Source organism: Zonotrichia albicollis, chromosome 2 (genome assembly GCF_047830755.1).
Source record: "Zonotrichia albicollis isolate bZonAlb1 chromosome 2, bZonAlb1.hap1, whole genome shotgun sequence".
Taxonomy (NCBI): domain Eukaryota; kingdom Metazoa; phylum Chordata; class Aves; order Passeriformes; family Passerellidae; genus Zonotrichia; species Zonotrichia albicollis.
In genome coordinates this window covers 76,453,067-76,467,889 of record NC_133820.1, presented here as the reverse complement: position 1 = coordinate 76,467,889, position 14,823 = coordinate 76,453,067, and the positions used below count along the sequence as shown (strand labels likewise).

General features: G+C 35.7%; 1 protein-coding gene across 18 annotated transcripts in view; it reads left to right on the top strand.

The window, feature by feature from the left end:
* PCDH9 (protocadherin 9) overlaps positions 1-14,823 on the top strand; it is a 689,424-nt gene that overhangs the window by 18,440 nt on the left and 656,161 nt on the right. Inside the window, exon 3 of one of the 18 annotated variants that reach the window (XM_014270988.3) lies at positions 6,054-11,967. The exons of the other annotated variants lie outside the window; for them this stretch is intronic. Within the exon in view, the coding sequence (XP_014126463.2) occupies positions 6,054-6,080 (27 nt within the window). The 3' untranslated portion in view covers positions 6,081-11,967. Of the gene's footprint in view, positions 1-6,053; positions 11,968-14,823 lie in introns of those variants that run through there. 18 annotated transcript variants of the gene reach the window in all.

Here is a 14,823-nt window from a genome sequence, read left to right as displayed (position 1 = left end):
ACATTTTCCATTCACATGTGATACCTGCTGGCTGCTGCTTCCAATTATGCCATATGCTGGAAAGCTGAGCTGTTGAAGTATTGGAGTGAATGTTATAATCAAACTAGTTAAGAAGTAGCAGTGTCTCTCATAAAGGGTCCTGGACAATGTCTGATTTCTGCCATAAGCAAAATACTGACAAGTCCTTCTTTGTTTTGCTGCTTTTTCAGGTGGCAGAGAGCTAGACATACATTCATTATATTGTAAAATCATAACCTTCGAGATCTTGCAGAATCTGCCCTACAGCTATTTATCACATGATTGCAGGGAATGAAAATAACATTCTTCCTTCTACTAGGAATATGTTGCTAACCTTGGGGCAAGATAGTGCATAATTTTATGTGTGCCTAGTCTTGCTGTTATATATAGACTGTTTTGAGATGAATCAGTGTTATCATTTCCCAGAATTTAGCACTAGTGCTTTAGCAGAGCCAAGGAGATTTCATATACTTAGGCTCTTGGCTACAATAGTGACCAGGGATCTCAAGTCTGAGTCACATTTATATTAATGCCATTTTATAGTCATGGACAAAGGCCAAAAAGATGCTAATATCATTTGCTCCCAAGTTATTTTATTTTTTTTCCTTAGGTTAGGGCTGCATGTAACTCTCCTTACTCTAACTAAAGGCTATCTGAACCCAATTCTTAGTTCATATTCATTAGTTTTGTAGCTGTGAAATCACAACTGTTTCTGTGATGGTTTTGCTTGTTATCAAGAGTTGAATCTGTCTCCTCATGTTTGTGTGATAACCCCTCTTTCTTCCTCCCACAAACAGGCTGAAGGAGATGCAATGATCTCTAACACTTTTTTCTGTCCTGTGGCATGCATCCTTCTCTTGCAGCTTCTTGAGTAATAGCTGGCTTTAAACAAGAAGCAGTAATTCACTTTAAATAGCAAGAATTATGGAAGCTGAAGCTCAGTCCCTTCTCACAATTACCACTTTAACCTCTGAGCTGCCAAGCTGCTGCTTTTATACGCATAGCTCTACTATAGCTGTGTAACAAATACACAGCTCTGACTTCTTGAGTTACTCTGTTTGCAGGGTGACATGCCAGGAGTAGTTTTAAGCACATTGAAATAATCTGATACTACATAGACACTGTCTGTCATGGCCCACTTTTGAACTACTTGTGCATATAGACAACATTTTTAAGTATTGTCTAAAGATAAACATTTCTGGAAAAAAAATTCCAAGCTATAAAACTAAGTTTCAGGTTTTGGTGTGTGTGATACTTTAACATCTTTAGAACAACAGGACAGCATGAAATTAGCAGAAAAAAAAAGACTGAGGCATATTCAACTGAAAATGGTTGAATATGCAAAACAGACTACATCCACTATTTTAAGAAAATAAATACTTCTGAGTGGTGTTATGATAGGCTCTGCCCTTAACAGGAACTTGTACAGTTATAAAATAGATGTTATTTTCTAATCACGGGGGATGAAATAATCACATTTCTAATCCACGGGTCTGTGACACTTTTTAACACAATGGTAAAATGCTTTGTACTTAATCCAAACCCACTGGAGCTTCAGATTATTCTGTTCCAACTTGCTGTGTGAATTTTCTTCAGGGGATTCCTAGTTGATTAAAGCGTGATAAAAATTGACATCAGGAAGGGTGAAGTTTGTTTTTATTCTCTTCTATATTGAGTTAGCTGTCTTAAAATTTAGGTATAAAAGCAGCAGTCCACTTTTTCAGATTTAGCCAAGGCAAACATAATGATTTAAATTCCACAGAGCATACTTGGGCAAAGTGCCCATTTATTTTATTGAGAATTTTGTCTGATTAAGAACTGTTTCTCCCTTATCTCTGAGTTTCTTGGACAAACTGTGTTGACTCTGATCCAGTAAGTAGAGCAAGCTTCTTAATCTGGCTCATTAAATAAAAGCTCAGCTGGGAGAGGAATGCTGTATTTTGTCTTTGCATTTCAATTGAGTCGAAACTTCTTTTAAGCTCAGGCTGTGAGAATCATCTTCAAGCAATATAACATCATACACAAACTCAGGTGATAGATGCTTGGAATGAATACAAGTGCATGATGGGACACATCTTTCCTGTTAATAAAAACATAAAATAAATAAGTGCAGCATTCAGACTTCTCCATTCAGTTCTGTCAAGCAATACTGTTTTGACTTCAGCACTCCTGCTGTTTGGAGTTGTGGTCCTTTCTTTTTACACAGACAGGGTATTATCCTAATCTGCATGCTGGGAAAAAGTCCAGTTCAGAGTAGCTGAAATTCTAAAAGAAGTTTCACTTTTGACCACATCCCAGTTTTGAATCAAGGTTGCTAATGTAGGAAGGCTTGCTACTGCTAGAGTTGTGGAGAAGGTCTTGAACCTCTTTCTCAAAACCTTTTTCCTCACATTTTGATTTCTTTTCTCTGTGAAAATTGCTCATATTTCTGCCAGTGTAATAATGCTGCTAAGTTGCACTATTTATTTCTCAAACAAATGATTATTTTTTTCCACTTGTACTAAGACTTCAAGCTCTGCCAAAAATCTGAATAAAAATCAACAATTGTTCTGTAATTTTTTAAGCAATTACCATTAAATACACACACTGTGGTTTAAAACACTGTAAATACATAAAACTTCAGCAAGAAAAATCTAGCACAATTCATAAACAAGTAACTGATGCAAGTACTAACATACATATTTTTCATTTTAAAACACATGAAGTATGAAACATAAATACATTGTCAGTAAAGTGATCTAGTTATCATTTTATCACCTGTTGAATGAGGGGAGGCTGCCTGTTCACTGAAGGCTTGTAAGCTAATTTATCTCGCAGGAGTACCAACAATACTCAGTTTAATATACAGAAGTACTTGCTAAGAAGCTTACCAAAACAATATGGTGGGTTTAGACTAAAATCATAACAGAAGGTCCATCCTTCAGTTCTCTGAATCATAAGAAGAAACAGATTGTTTCAAACGGAAGATGAGAAATAACGTTATCTAACCAATCTGCACTTTGGCAGAGTCACGATAAGATGGCTGAGGATTTTTTGCTTATTCTGAGCTAATGTATTTATTTGACAGAATACTTAAGAACTGGCCATTTTAATTAAGGATATTTTTTCCCAGAAAGCAAAACTCTTTGTTCAGACAGGTCTTTATCAGCAGGTAGTTACACAGTGCTCCTCAGGGTGAACCAGCAGAGTGAACCAGTTGAAGGCATCAGCCCAAACTTGGGAACTGCAATATTTAAGGCATTACTGGAAAAAAAGTAGGTATTTGCTTCCTTCACAGTTTTTATTGCTTCCTCCAAAGCCTTTGGTCCATGATTCTTCTTGAACTTCGAAGTCCATGAAGTTTTTTCTTCTGCAGCTTGGGAACTGTCACCTTTTAAAGTTTTGTGGCCCCCTGCTTTTTTTGCAGATGTTTCAGGCTTAGCTTTTCTGCTTCTTTAGGGCACTTTGGCTTTTCCTCCTACTTTCTTCCCACATAACCAAATGTAGCAAAAGTATTCTTACTCTTCTCTCTTACCCTGACTGCAGGCCTACTTTTCTTTTCACCTTTGCATTATTTCCCAGGAGAATGAGCAAATACTCCTGTGGAGTAACCATTATCTGTTAGGAAGTGAATCATGCATTTGTTGCATGTTACTGGCTTGTGCTGTTTTATCAAGATATGTAGACCTAATTATCATATTTGGGTTTGAAATTTTAAAATAGAAAAATTGCCTGTTCCCTAAACCAATGCATTTAATTCAATGACAGCTCTTTTGAATAGAACAGGCAAAAATAGTTACGTGAGATATGTTATTACATTGCTCCTGAAAAAAAAACCATGTAAAAACCTATTTATAGTGGTACTATAGTAGTAGTGGTACATAGAAGTATATATATATATATATAATGTTTATATAATTTTAAGTGTTTTAGAATACGGAAATATCAATGTTACTCTTTCACTAAAGAGTAAACTGAGAAATAAATATTATAGGTGATTCTTATTTTCAAAGCAAATGGCAGAACGTGGATTAAAAACTGTGTACTTTCTATGCAGAAGCATTTATATAGAAGAATAAAATTGAATTAGATATAAAGTGTTGATGTCTTCATTTAGGAAAACATAGCAGTTTTAGAAATCTGGGATGCCAGTACCACATCAGCAGCTATTTGCATAGTATTGTCAGGGACAACTGTTCTGTAGACAATCCAGTGAATCAGAGCTGTTTGATTAATCAAATCAAGTCTCTGTTGTAGCAATGCAGAGAGGTTATGTCTGCTGGCAATCTGATTTGAAATCAAATGCTTATGTATTAATGAACACAAATCAATTGCTTTTAAGCCCCTTTTCAAGCAAAATCTTAGGTCTTTAGAAATGTAGCTAAGTAGGGAATGATTAGCCTGGTCTGACAGCACAAGTGACAATTTATCCCCTCAAAATACACTCTTTAAAAATAAAGAAAATCCAAGCAATTAAAAGGAGCCAAAACATAGCAAAGAAAAAAATTTGCAAGTCATGTTTGCTATTTTATTAACATATGGTAATGTAAGCAGTCTGTAATCATAGTTATATTGCATTCTAATTGAACAATAAACTTGACAGAACTATTTCATATCAGCTGAGAATCTGTCCCACAATCTGTGTTTTAAAAAGCAGTCCAGGCCTCATCTCCAGATGACCCTTGCACTTCAATGTATTGAAAAAAAAAAAAAAAGAAAGTGTATTCTTTCTTAGCAGTAGTTGTTCATTATATTATCTTTAACAAATGCGAACAATGTGCATATTATAAAAGGAAGTGTGTAATCCATTTGAGCATAAAAAAAAGTTCTTCTGCTTTTATAGGAATTGACTCAGAAATAATTCATGTACAATTTTGCATTCCCTTGGTCTCTCTCTTCTCCAAGAGGGCCCTGCTGTAGCTAGATACTAAATTACTTATGTCTAAATGCCACCTTTGTTTCTGCCCCCACTGAGCTTAACAGTTAATTTTCCTAGCTAGAATAAAGAAATCCTTGCTTTCATATTTTATTCCATCCCCATGGTGCAGTAGACCAATAAGAGGCATCTAGTTCTTACCGAGTTAAGCGAATAGAAGCACTTTTCTGAAGAAAATTGGCTGACTTTCACACACCACAGAAAAAATCATCAATTAAAAATGGAAACAGCTGGAAATTAACATCTTCCTCTCGTTGAAGGTGAATATTAAACTGCTTCCGATTATACTTTCCCTTTCTTTGTTTGAAGATGATCATTATTATTTTACAATTATGCTTTTATTTCCTAAGGTAATAGTGATAGCCTTACCTGCTTGGGTTTGTTTTTGAAAAACTTGACTGTGTGTAACATTTTATTTAAAACTAGCTGTACTGGCTTTGTGCACAGCATAACTGAATCGTAAGTTTATTGAGGATAAAATTTTTATCAGAACAGCTTAGGGTTAGCAAAAGATTTGCATTAAAATCTCTGGGAGTTTTGCATTTTATACAAAGTGCTTTTGAAAAGCCTACATGTCTCATGTTGAACTCATAAAGATCACAGAATTCTAAGGATGTTGTCTGCTATTTCACTTGAAAGGTGATTTAATCTGGAGATTAGAATATTTTAAATGGAAACATTAGTGATGACAGTTATTAATCTGAAAAAACCCCAACCCAGCACCAAAACAAAACCAGCAAGGCATCAGCCACTCTCTTCAAACTTCAAGAAGCAGATGCTGTTTTGTGCAAGGAGAAACTCCATGAACTGGCCTCTTTGATGAAGTTTCATACTGTGTCACCCTCTTAAAGTCATGATTTTTTTAGTGTGTAATAGTGAATAATATCTTTTAGCTGCTTACTTTAGTGCTAATTATTTAATTTAATTTAGGTTAGTTAGTTGTATTAATTTAGGTTGATTGGCTGGTGTAGATTTTTTTGTTATTTTGGTTGTATTAGTTTAGTTGGGCCTAAATAATTCAAACAAGAATAATATGAAGCCAGTCATCATGTTGTCTTATGACTGTGCATGTGCATGTATAGATATCAGAACAGATATATACATGTGCTTGTATGTACAGGATTACATGTACCTATTGAAATACTGAGGATGATTCTGCTTCAGAGAGAAGACACGATGGTGGCCAAATGTACATTATTCATGTTGTCTAATGAACATGCACTGGTATGTATTGAATAGCTAAAGAGTCATCAGAAGGAAATTCAAAGTACTTTTCAACAGTTTTTATGAAGACAGACATCATTTCTGTTGTGAATAACCCAAAAGTACTCCACGCTGTCCAGTTGAGAAGTTAACCAAGTCCTCATACAGTAATGGACAATCTCTATTTATGAAAACAGCTGAAGATCTAATTTCATGACATTTGAAGATTTATTTTACAGAATAAAAACAGAAGCCAAATGTTACAATGAACCATCTGAAAATCCAGTGCAATTGCAGTCCAAATCAATGTGAAGCTTCTCCTACAGACACCTATGGCATATATACATCAAAGGTGAATATATTCTGTAGGAATGCCTTTAAACAAAAGCAGGATAGAAGGCAGATGAAGTGAACAGTTTGTAACTCCCAGGTTCCTCCCTAGCAGGCAGTTCCCTGGCTGAATCCCTGTTGCTTACAGTCTTAATGAGAGTAAAAACACATAGGGACATCACTAAGGCATCAGCAGTATGTTGGAGAGAGTTTCTAACTGGAAGAGATCATGAGGCACCTCCAAACACATATTTCTGATTCCATTTGTGTTAGATGCATTTTACTTTTTGTTTCTGGATGTGAAAGTCCTCAGCATTGCAGCTTTGTGAACCTTTGGTCCTGTTGGATCTGGGCAGATATTTGCAAGATTTCAGTCGGGGAAACACTGTGCTGATACAGAGAGTGAGCTGTCAGGTGCAATTTCCATGGATAGATGTGTGGAACTGTTGCACTGTGCTAGAAGATAAACTCCTTGCCACCAGTTTGGCTTGTACCATTGGTTGTGGCATGGGTGGGTTCTGCCTGTGCTGGGAGAAGGCCTGTCCTGAGCATCTCTGGAGGCAAAGCCCGTGTGTCAGTGTCCTTTGGGCTATTGTAGGCAGCAGTGCAGACTGGTGTGATGCAGTCCATGCTATCTGCTACTACTGGTATGACCTTTGAAGAGAGGTGAGGGTCAGAATTAGACACCTAAACCTTCTTTTTCCCTTAATTCACTTACCACTCTGTCAGATATTGAATGTGTATCATTGCTCAGCGTGCATTAAGATTTCTTTAACAAATTTGTTGAGACTTTTAAGTGTTTTACCATAAGAGCATCCTGCTGTTTTCAATACTGTTGCAAGGAGAGGAAGCTAGTATCACTGTAGATGACTTCTGATGGTATTATACGTATTGAAATTCAACAGAAAAGTCTCAACTATTTTTAAAACTAGCTTTGCAAAATTATTTTACTTTTTCTTTTAGTGTATTGTTTGAGTTAGGCTTCAGTAGTCTTTTCAAGCTTAAATGTGATCCCTTCTGCAGAAAACTTCCCACACCTTATGCTCTGTGTAGATCAAAACAAACAAAACTAGCTCAGTGGTCTGGAGGCAGGATGCACTGTACCCATGGGTGAGTAAGAGTGATTTATGCAACAGTATGCTGAGATACGTAAGTGATGGGTGGCAAGCATGTAGATCGTGTAATCACACTCGTGGTTACTGTTACTGTAGAAAGGATAGGATCTTGCTGAGTTTCTGAAGGATGAGATAGTAGTGGCAGTACAATGTTTCCAAAAGAAAAGTCAGATCTGGGAAATAAAGTGTTACAACAATAAATATCTCAGTTACCTAAGAGCTTTATTTTAAATTTTCCTCTATTCTGTGATTGATTGTAAAGCTTTGGCTGTTTGGTTTTGTTTTATTGTTTTTTTCTTTTTAATTTATTTGCTTATTTATTTATTCTTTCAGAATTAAAATATCTAAATATTTAGTCATGTTTTTTCTTAATTAAAGATTGTTGTTGTATATGTCACTAAAGACCTTAGTGCAACTAATGAGCAAACAAGCTTTTGTTTAAAGGCTTCACTAGATAATCAATCACAAATCCTGACTGGGAGCTTGTAGCTGTTACTTTTTCATGTCAGTAGAATTAAACCAAGGTTTACAGCTTTAAATTAATCAAACTGATGAAAGGCTGGTTTTTTGGGTTTTTTTGTGTTTTTTTTTTTTTTCCCTAAACAGTAGATAAATTTGACTTCTGTCTATATGGGAGAAGTATGATAGGGATATACATGATCAGAGATAGGAATCCTGCAGCTGTGTGCATATGAGAGGGAGAGAAGATCCAGGCAGAGAGATTACTTTGCAGTGTAAAAATGTTGAATTCAAAAGAAAAACGCTGGTGTTTACAGAGAATGTTGTATTTAACGAGAGCAGCCCTGGAAAGGAATGCTCCCAGTAATCTCTCTTTAACTGTCTCAAGTGGAAGAAAGCCAAGTTGTTCAGTTGCACAATGGGTTGCAATCATGTGGGAGAGTTCCCGGTTGGGAGTTGAAAACTGAAAACCTGACATGCATAAGTGAATGAAGCTACCCTATGTGATGTGTTGATTTAAGATTTTTCTCTCCCTCCTTAAATATACAACCTTTGTCTAGGTGCTGAAGAGGCGACATTGCGAGACACAAAATCAGTTTAAAATTGACATTTTGGAAATCGGCGATAATTTGTCCTGACGTTATGGCCACTGGTTGTGTTTGTGACAAGCAGGCTTGATCCAAGGGGGCACTGTGAGAGCCAAATTTAATAGACGACCATTGTAATTTTCTGCCTTGCAGACAGCAGGGACTTTCTAATGTTCCTTCACCACAACAATCAGGGATTACTAAATAACAAGTCCACAGCATTGGGGGAGGATTGAAAAGATAAATGGAGTATGACAAAATTGCACCTGAGGGGGAAAATCTGTAGCAGTTTTTGTATCCTGATGTGGTACATCAGGCAAATTGGCAATTGCTACTGATCTTTACACATGCATGTCTTCAAATAAAGTGAGTGAAAGTGAAGCAGATGCAACTATGAGGCTAAGGCTGTCATAAACATTCATGTCATCAACTGCATAAATCACTTAATACTATCGTTTTAAGTATTTTGATGATCAACTATATTAAGCATCAGTGGATTGTAGGCACTGTACTAAATCATTTTTTCACTCCACTATAACCTCTTATCCTGCTAAACTAAATCCTAAAAAAGATTAAAAATGTAGGGTTAGTCCAACCCTTTTTTTCAAAGATAAATAAGGAATACTGTTTCTGTTTAGGAATACTGCTTTCAGCTTTAGAACTTAAAAAAAAAACCAAAACAACAAAACAACCCAAACATATAAAAATTGTTTTGCAATCTGCATTCATGAGCTGATCTGATATTAACTAACTCCCACTATCCCTCTGATAAATACTATTTCAAAACAACAATAGCAATCCTAGCCCTCAGTTCTTATTGGATATTACTGTTTTTTTAATAAAATGTTTAGCACTATGAAACACAAGCAGTTTGAAACATAGCAGTTTGTTAACAGATACTTGATTTCTTTTCACACTGGTTTAAACCAAAAATCCCACCACTGGCGGCAGTGAATTTTACATGAAATAGAAACAAGGAGAAGCAAGAAGAGAATTATTCATCTTTATTTTTAAAACTCTATTTTATTTGAAAAGGAACTTAATATACAATAAACATTTTTTATTACCTCTCTAAGAAAAACATAAACTTGGGAGCATTATTTTGGCTTCATGGAAATTTTACCTTGATGTTTTGTTCCTAGTAGCTGACTTAACCTTTAAATCATGGTAGTTTTCTTTTCCTCCCTGTTTGGTATAAACAGTCACTAGGGAAAATAGCAACTGGTGCAAATGGTTTAACTTTAAGTAGGTCTACACAAGAAACAGTAAATTAAAGCAGAGAAGTCACATACACACAGTTGCAATCTGAGGTCATCTCTCTCTGATTGTGAATTGTTTAAGGAAATGTTTCTTCAGCAGCATTGACTGAAGGTCATGTTGTTATTTAGACTTTTGACTAGTGGAACAGCAAACGATTCATTAATTCCATTAGCCATCCTTTCTGCACACTGGGAAAAGCTAATGTAATTGTCAACTATTCCTCCTGTATACTTAAGCTGTCAAGGATCCTGGAAGGCTTCAGTTATTCTCTTTGAAGATATCAAAGGAAGGGGTGGGCTATTTTGTGTATTTAAAACAGAAATAGAGAAAAAATATGCCACATAATGTAAGCTAAAAGATTTCTTTTTAACCTAAAGTGACACTCAAATACAGTAATGCTGGGCAGGTTTCTGACTGGTAAAGCTTCTGGTTTCCATAGTGGTTTGTTTGGTTGGGTTTTTTTAATTTATTTTTTTTTTACTTGCTATTTTAAGGAAAAAATCTTAAAGTACAGGCTGTCAGCATGCCATTAAACCTGTCTTGTCTCCAGGAGCCATGCCAGGGATGTCTTGTTTCCATTCCCTTCAGGTTCCTGAGGCAGTTCAATCTCACCTGTGTGCTGTTGTGTGCAGTGGACAGGCGAGTGTAGCATGACTGCAGTCGGTGGGCTTGCTGTGCTCTTCTTGCATGGATATTAGGCAAAACTGTGGTGCATATTTTTTTTTATAGCTTGTCACCGTGAAGTTTCTGGTGGCTTAGTGGACAGCAAAAGTAAAAAACATCATGTGGATCTGCAAAATTACTGGTATTTCTTCCTGCTGTGAACAGGGATGACAGCTGAAAGCCTAGTCCACTGCATTTAGCAGGAAAAAGCAGAGAGGGGTTCCAGGGACAGTAGTCTAAAGTGGTTTGCATCTGAACTGCAATGTCTGCCCTCCAAGTGGTCACTGCTGTAGGTAGTGTTTTGCAGACAGAGAGTACTTTTTTTTCTCTGTAGAAGAGACAGCTATACTGGAAAGGCAGTAAAGCTCTTTGGTGCAAGATACTTAATTTTAACTTTGGTTAAAAGAGAAAGTAGGTAAGCAAATCCATGTAGGGTGGATTTTTGCAAATCCATGTAGGATGGGTTTTTGTCCACCCTGAAAAGGAAAAACGTGCTGTCTTCTGCAAATCTTAACGTCCCAGACATCCTTGGTGGTGGTTAAAAATCCACCATCGGTCATTACACATTTCAGCATATTCCTTTTATTCTGCAATAATAAATGCAAAGCTGTCTTGTCCTTTGCAAATACTTTGAGCTGTTCAGATAGCACATTGCAGAGTGGTTGGACACAAATCACATAACCCTACTGTGCTCTGTTTGAAAGGAAAATGCAGCTTTTAATTCGTTGTTGGCTAACTAATTTTCTGCTATGCTTTTCACACAGTTTTGAGTGACACTCCCATACCCTCAGTACATAATTTCTTTAATTGCAGTGCTGAAAACTTGACTTTCTCTTTAAAGATTTATTTTTTCATCCTTATTGTGAAATAATTAGAAGTTTACTGCTTACTCTTTTGTCCTGAAAAAGGAAACACATTTTGCATACTTCTCCAGACATAACATTGTCACTGTGTGATGATTTTTTCTCTAAAACATGAAAAACAGTAGAAAAGGAGATCCATCTGTTGGGAAAGTTTTGCTCTGTGTGTGATATATAGTAATGAGTAATCATAAATGTAAAACAGTTGATGTGACGATTTCCTATATAATGATGATGCAGTAGTTAGTAGCCACAGTATACTATATTACTCCTGTTATGTATTTTGGAGGTGGACGCTATGGATTCATAATACAGTTTAACTTGTATAAGTAGTATCAGTCCATCTGAGGGATCTTCTTTCCCCAGGTTGAGAATTACAAATTTACAGTGTTGATTTTTTTGAACCTTGTGAGCCACTACAGAGTGGAAAATATTTAAGGATAGCAGTGTATGTGCTTCTGTATGTTACTGAGTGTTAAAATAAGCAATCAGTTGATTGTTAAATAAACCGATATATACATATATATACAATGCATTATATTTATGCAAAAAATAGTTGCAAAAATCAGGTGAAATGTTTCACTTTTATTGTAGTAATAGGCACCATTGCTATGTATTTATCTATGCATAGTTTAGGAGAGAAGAAGATGCTGTCAATGATTCTGTAATATTTTCTTCATTGTAGTGGCTATGGAGTTGAATAAGAATTCACTGATATGTATAGTAATGAATCTTTAAAACTATGATTTCTAATCAGTATTGGACAGTGCAAATGAACAGGTGTCCTTTAAAAATGGACTTTTGTACACTTTGAGTAAAGAATTACCTAAAAAAAGTATAAAGTAGTTGTACATTCAAAATGTATTAAATTCCATTTTTCCTTTGCTATATTTTGTAAAATGTTTTCATTGTAAACAGTATGCCTCTCACACATGTCAAATCAAAGCTCTTTATTTTAGAAATATATACCTAATGTAATTGGAAGCTTATTGCACTCTCATGCAATGTATATATTGTGACTTCAAAAAGTCTGTACTGAACTTTGCTCAAACTACTAGTATGTGGATTTCTTTAAATTTATTTTTAATTAATGATATGAAGGACAAGATCCTTTCTAAATGTACTTTAAAATTCACAATAAAGTTTCAGAAGTTCTTTTGTACAATGTTGAGGCTTTGTGTTGAATTTTCTTGTTCAAATCCTTTTAAACAGCTATCTTGACTAAGTTCCACATTCCTTGAATATGTGTAAATCTGTGTTTAACATCATCATGATTAAAATCAGGTGTGCCCTGTCACAAAGTACTGTAATTCCATTTACTTCAGAGTAAATTAGGCTACTCCATGGAGCACAGTGTCTCCTGGCACTTCTGTAATTTCTACTGGAGATTCAGTGTGAGTTCAACAATGTGTTGGACATCAAGGGTGAGATAAAATATATCTCCATTTGTATATCAGCCCTATCCAGGAGATAATTCAGAATAAATTGGATTAAATAGTGGGGAAAACACAGAGAAAAACATGTGTACTTTAGAATATCCAAAAATCTGTTTTATAGCTCCCAATGAAAACAAAAGGAAATATGGCAATGCTGGAGAAAGATGCAATGGTCTAGTACACAGTCAAATCTATTGCAAGCTTTCAGTTTTATTCTGAAATTCCATGTCTTTTGTTTTTATTGTTATTATTGGATAATTTGGTAGTAATTGAGGTAAAAATATTGGTGGCATCAATGGGGAATTTGCCCAAGTAAAGGAGTAATTGAGCCCTGTGATGCTTGGAATAACAATCATTTTTTTCCTGTCTGACCTTCTTCATCTGGAAAAAACAGTGACAATTGTTTTGCTCAGATATGGAAATTTCTACTTACCTGTATGTTTAGCAATGGCTAAAAAGGTTAAGCAAGAGGATGGTATATTTTTTCTTTTGAGAACAAAACAGTCTTATTCCCCATGAAATGGACTACTCTTTAGCTGTTTACTTAATCAAAAGAGGATTTGGCTTCTAATTTTATAGATGAAGTCTTAAAAAATATTTAACATCATGACTGTAAAATTTGCTAGTGGCACAGTTTTAGGTCATCTTTTTACATGTTTGAAAACTCCACATGGCATACCTGGATTATCTCGAGATAGTAATTTTTCAAGATGCTTTCACTGGCACTGCATATCTGAAGACATATATAGCTTGATAGTTTCCATTCAGAAATCCCAATATAGCTCCTTAACAATGGTTACCTAGAGTTTTGCACATTAAAAATGAAATTCTGATGACAAGTAAATCTGATTTGAGAATGAGCTGGAAATGTCTTTCAAAATCCCCTATTTAACTTGTCTGTTTAAATAGGTAAAACTTCTAGAAATTATTTCCCACTGCAAAGCTTCAACTAAGGTCCAAGGCAAAATTAGACCTAATTATCTTAATGGCAGATAATACTCAGCTGAATACTTTACTTAAAAAATGCGTTAACTTTAATGGTGCTATTCATACAAAAAATCAGATCTTTCTTTCTGAGTTACTCCTTCTTTAAAGACCGAAGAACAGTTTTGAATTGTCTTCATAAAGAACCTGAAATTCAGGCTCTAAAGAGAGCCCTCAGATCTCTGCAGAGAGATAGTTTCACCATACTCAACTATTTTTTAACAGTCTGTAATAACATTTATCTCATTAAAGATCTGCTATGGGGCTAACTCAACACTCAATTATGGTGAAGCTGATACTCCAAATGAGAACCATTTTCACTTTTAATTCTTGAAATGGGAACAGATGTTCAAGCATTCGCGTCTGAGGAAACACTGATGACCAAAAGGAGGTAGGATCCTGCACTTTTCTTGCAAATATAGCCAGAGACCAGAAATATTTCTTGCAAATATAGCCAGAGACCAAAAATAGCACACCAGCATTACTCACAACAGAATAAACAAAGCACTCACTGTCATCAGGACTGCAAGTCGGCACACTGCCTGTTGACAGGTTTGATGACAGTCATCACCTGCTTGGCTTGCTGTATTTGGGACCCATAATTGTCTCTTGATGTACGGCTTTGTGTCTTTCCGCTGAGGTTCACATCGTCACCTTTTCCATTATGGATCTTTTTATTGCAGTACTACTGCCAAAGTTAAGTTATTAGACTAATCTGCATTGTGATTGGGTAACCCAGGCCCATATTAGCTGGCAGCTAAATCTGAGAGGAGCCTGTTAGTCTCAGTATTGTGCAGTGCACTTTTAAGAGCTCCTTGGTGTGCCAGGGATTGTGTCATCCATGATGGATAGATGGATTTCCCTTGTACAGAATCTGACTTTTCCTGATCCCATAAACAGAAGTCCCATCCTAAGTTTCACTTAATACTGCAATAAGTTCCACTTTTAATACTGCAATAACTTGGTAAAATGGTGGTAAAAGCAAAGAGTTTG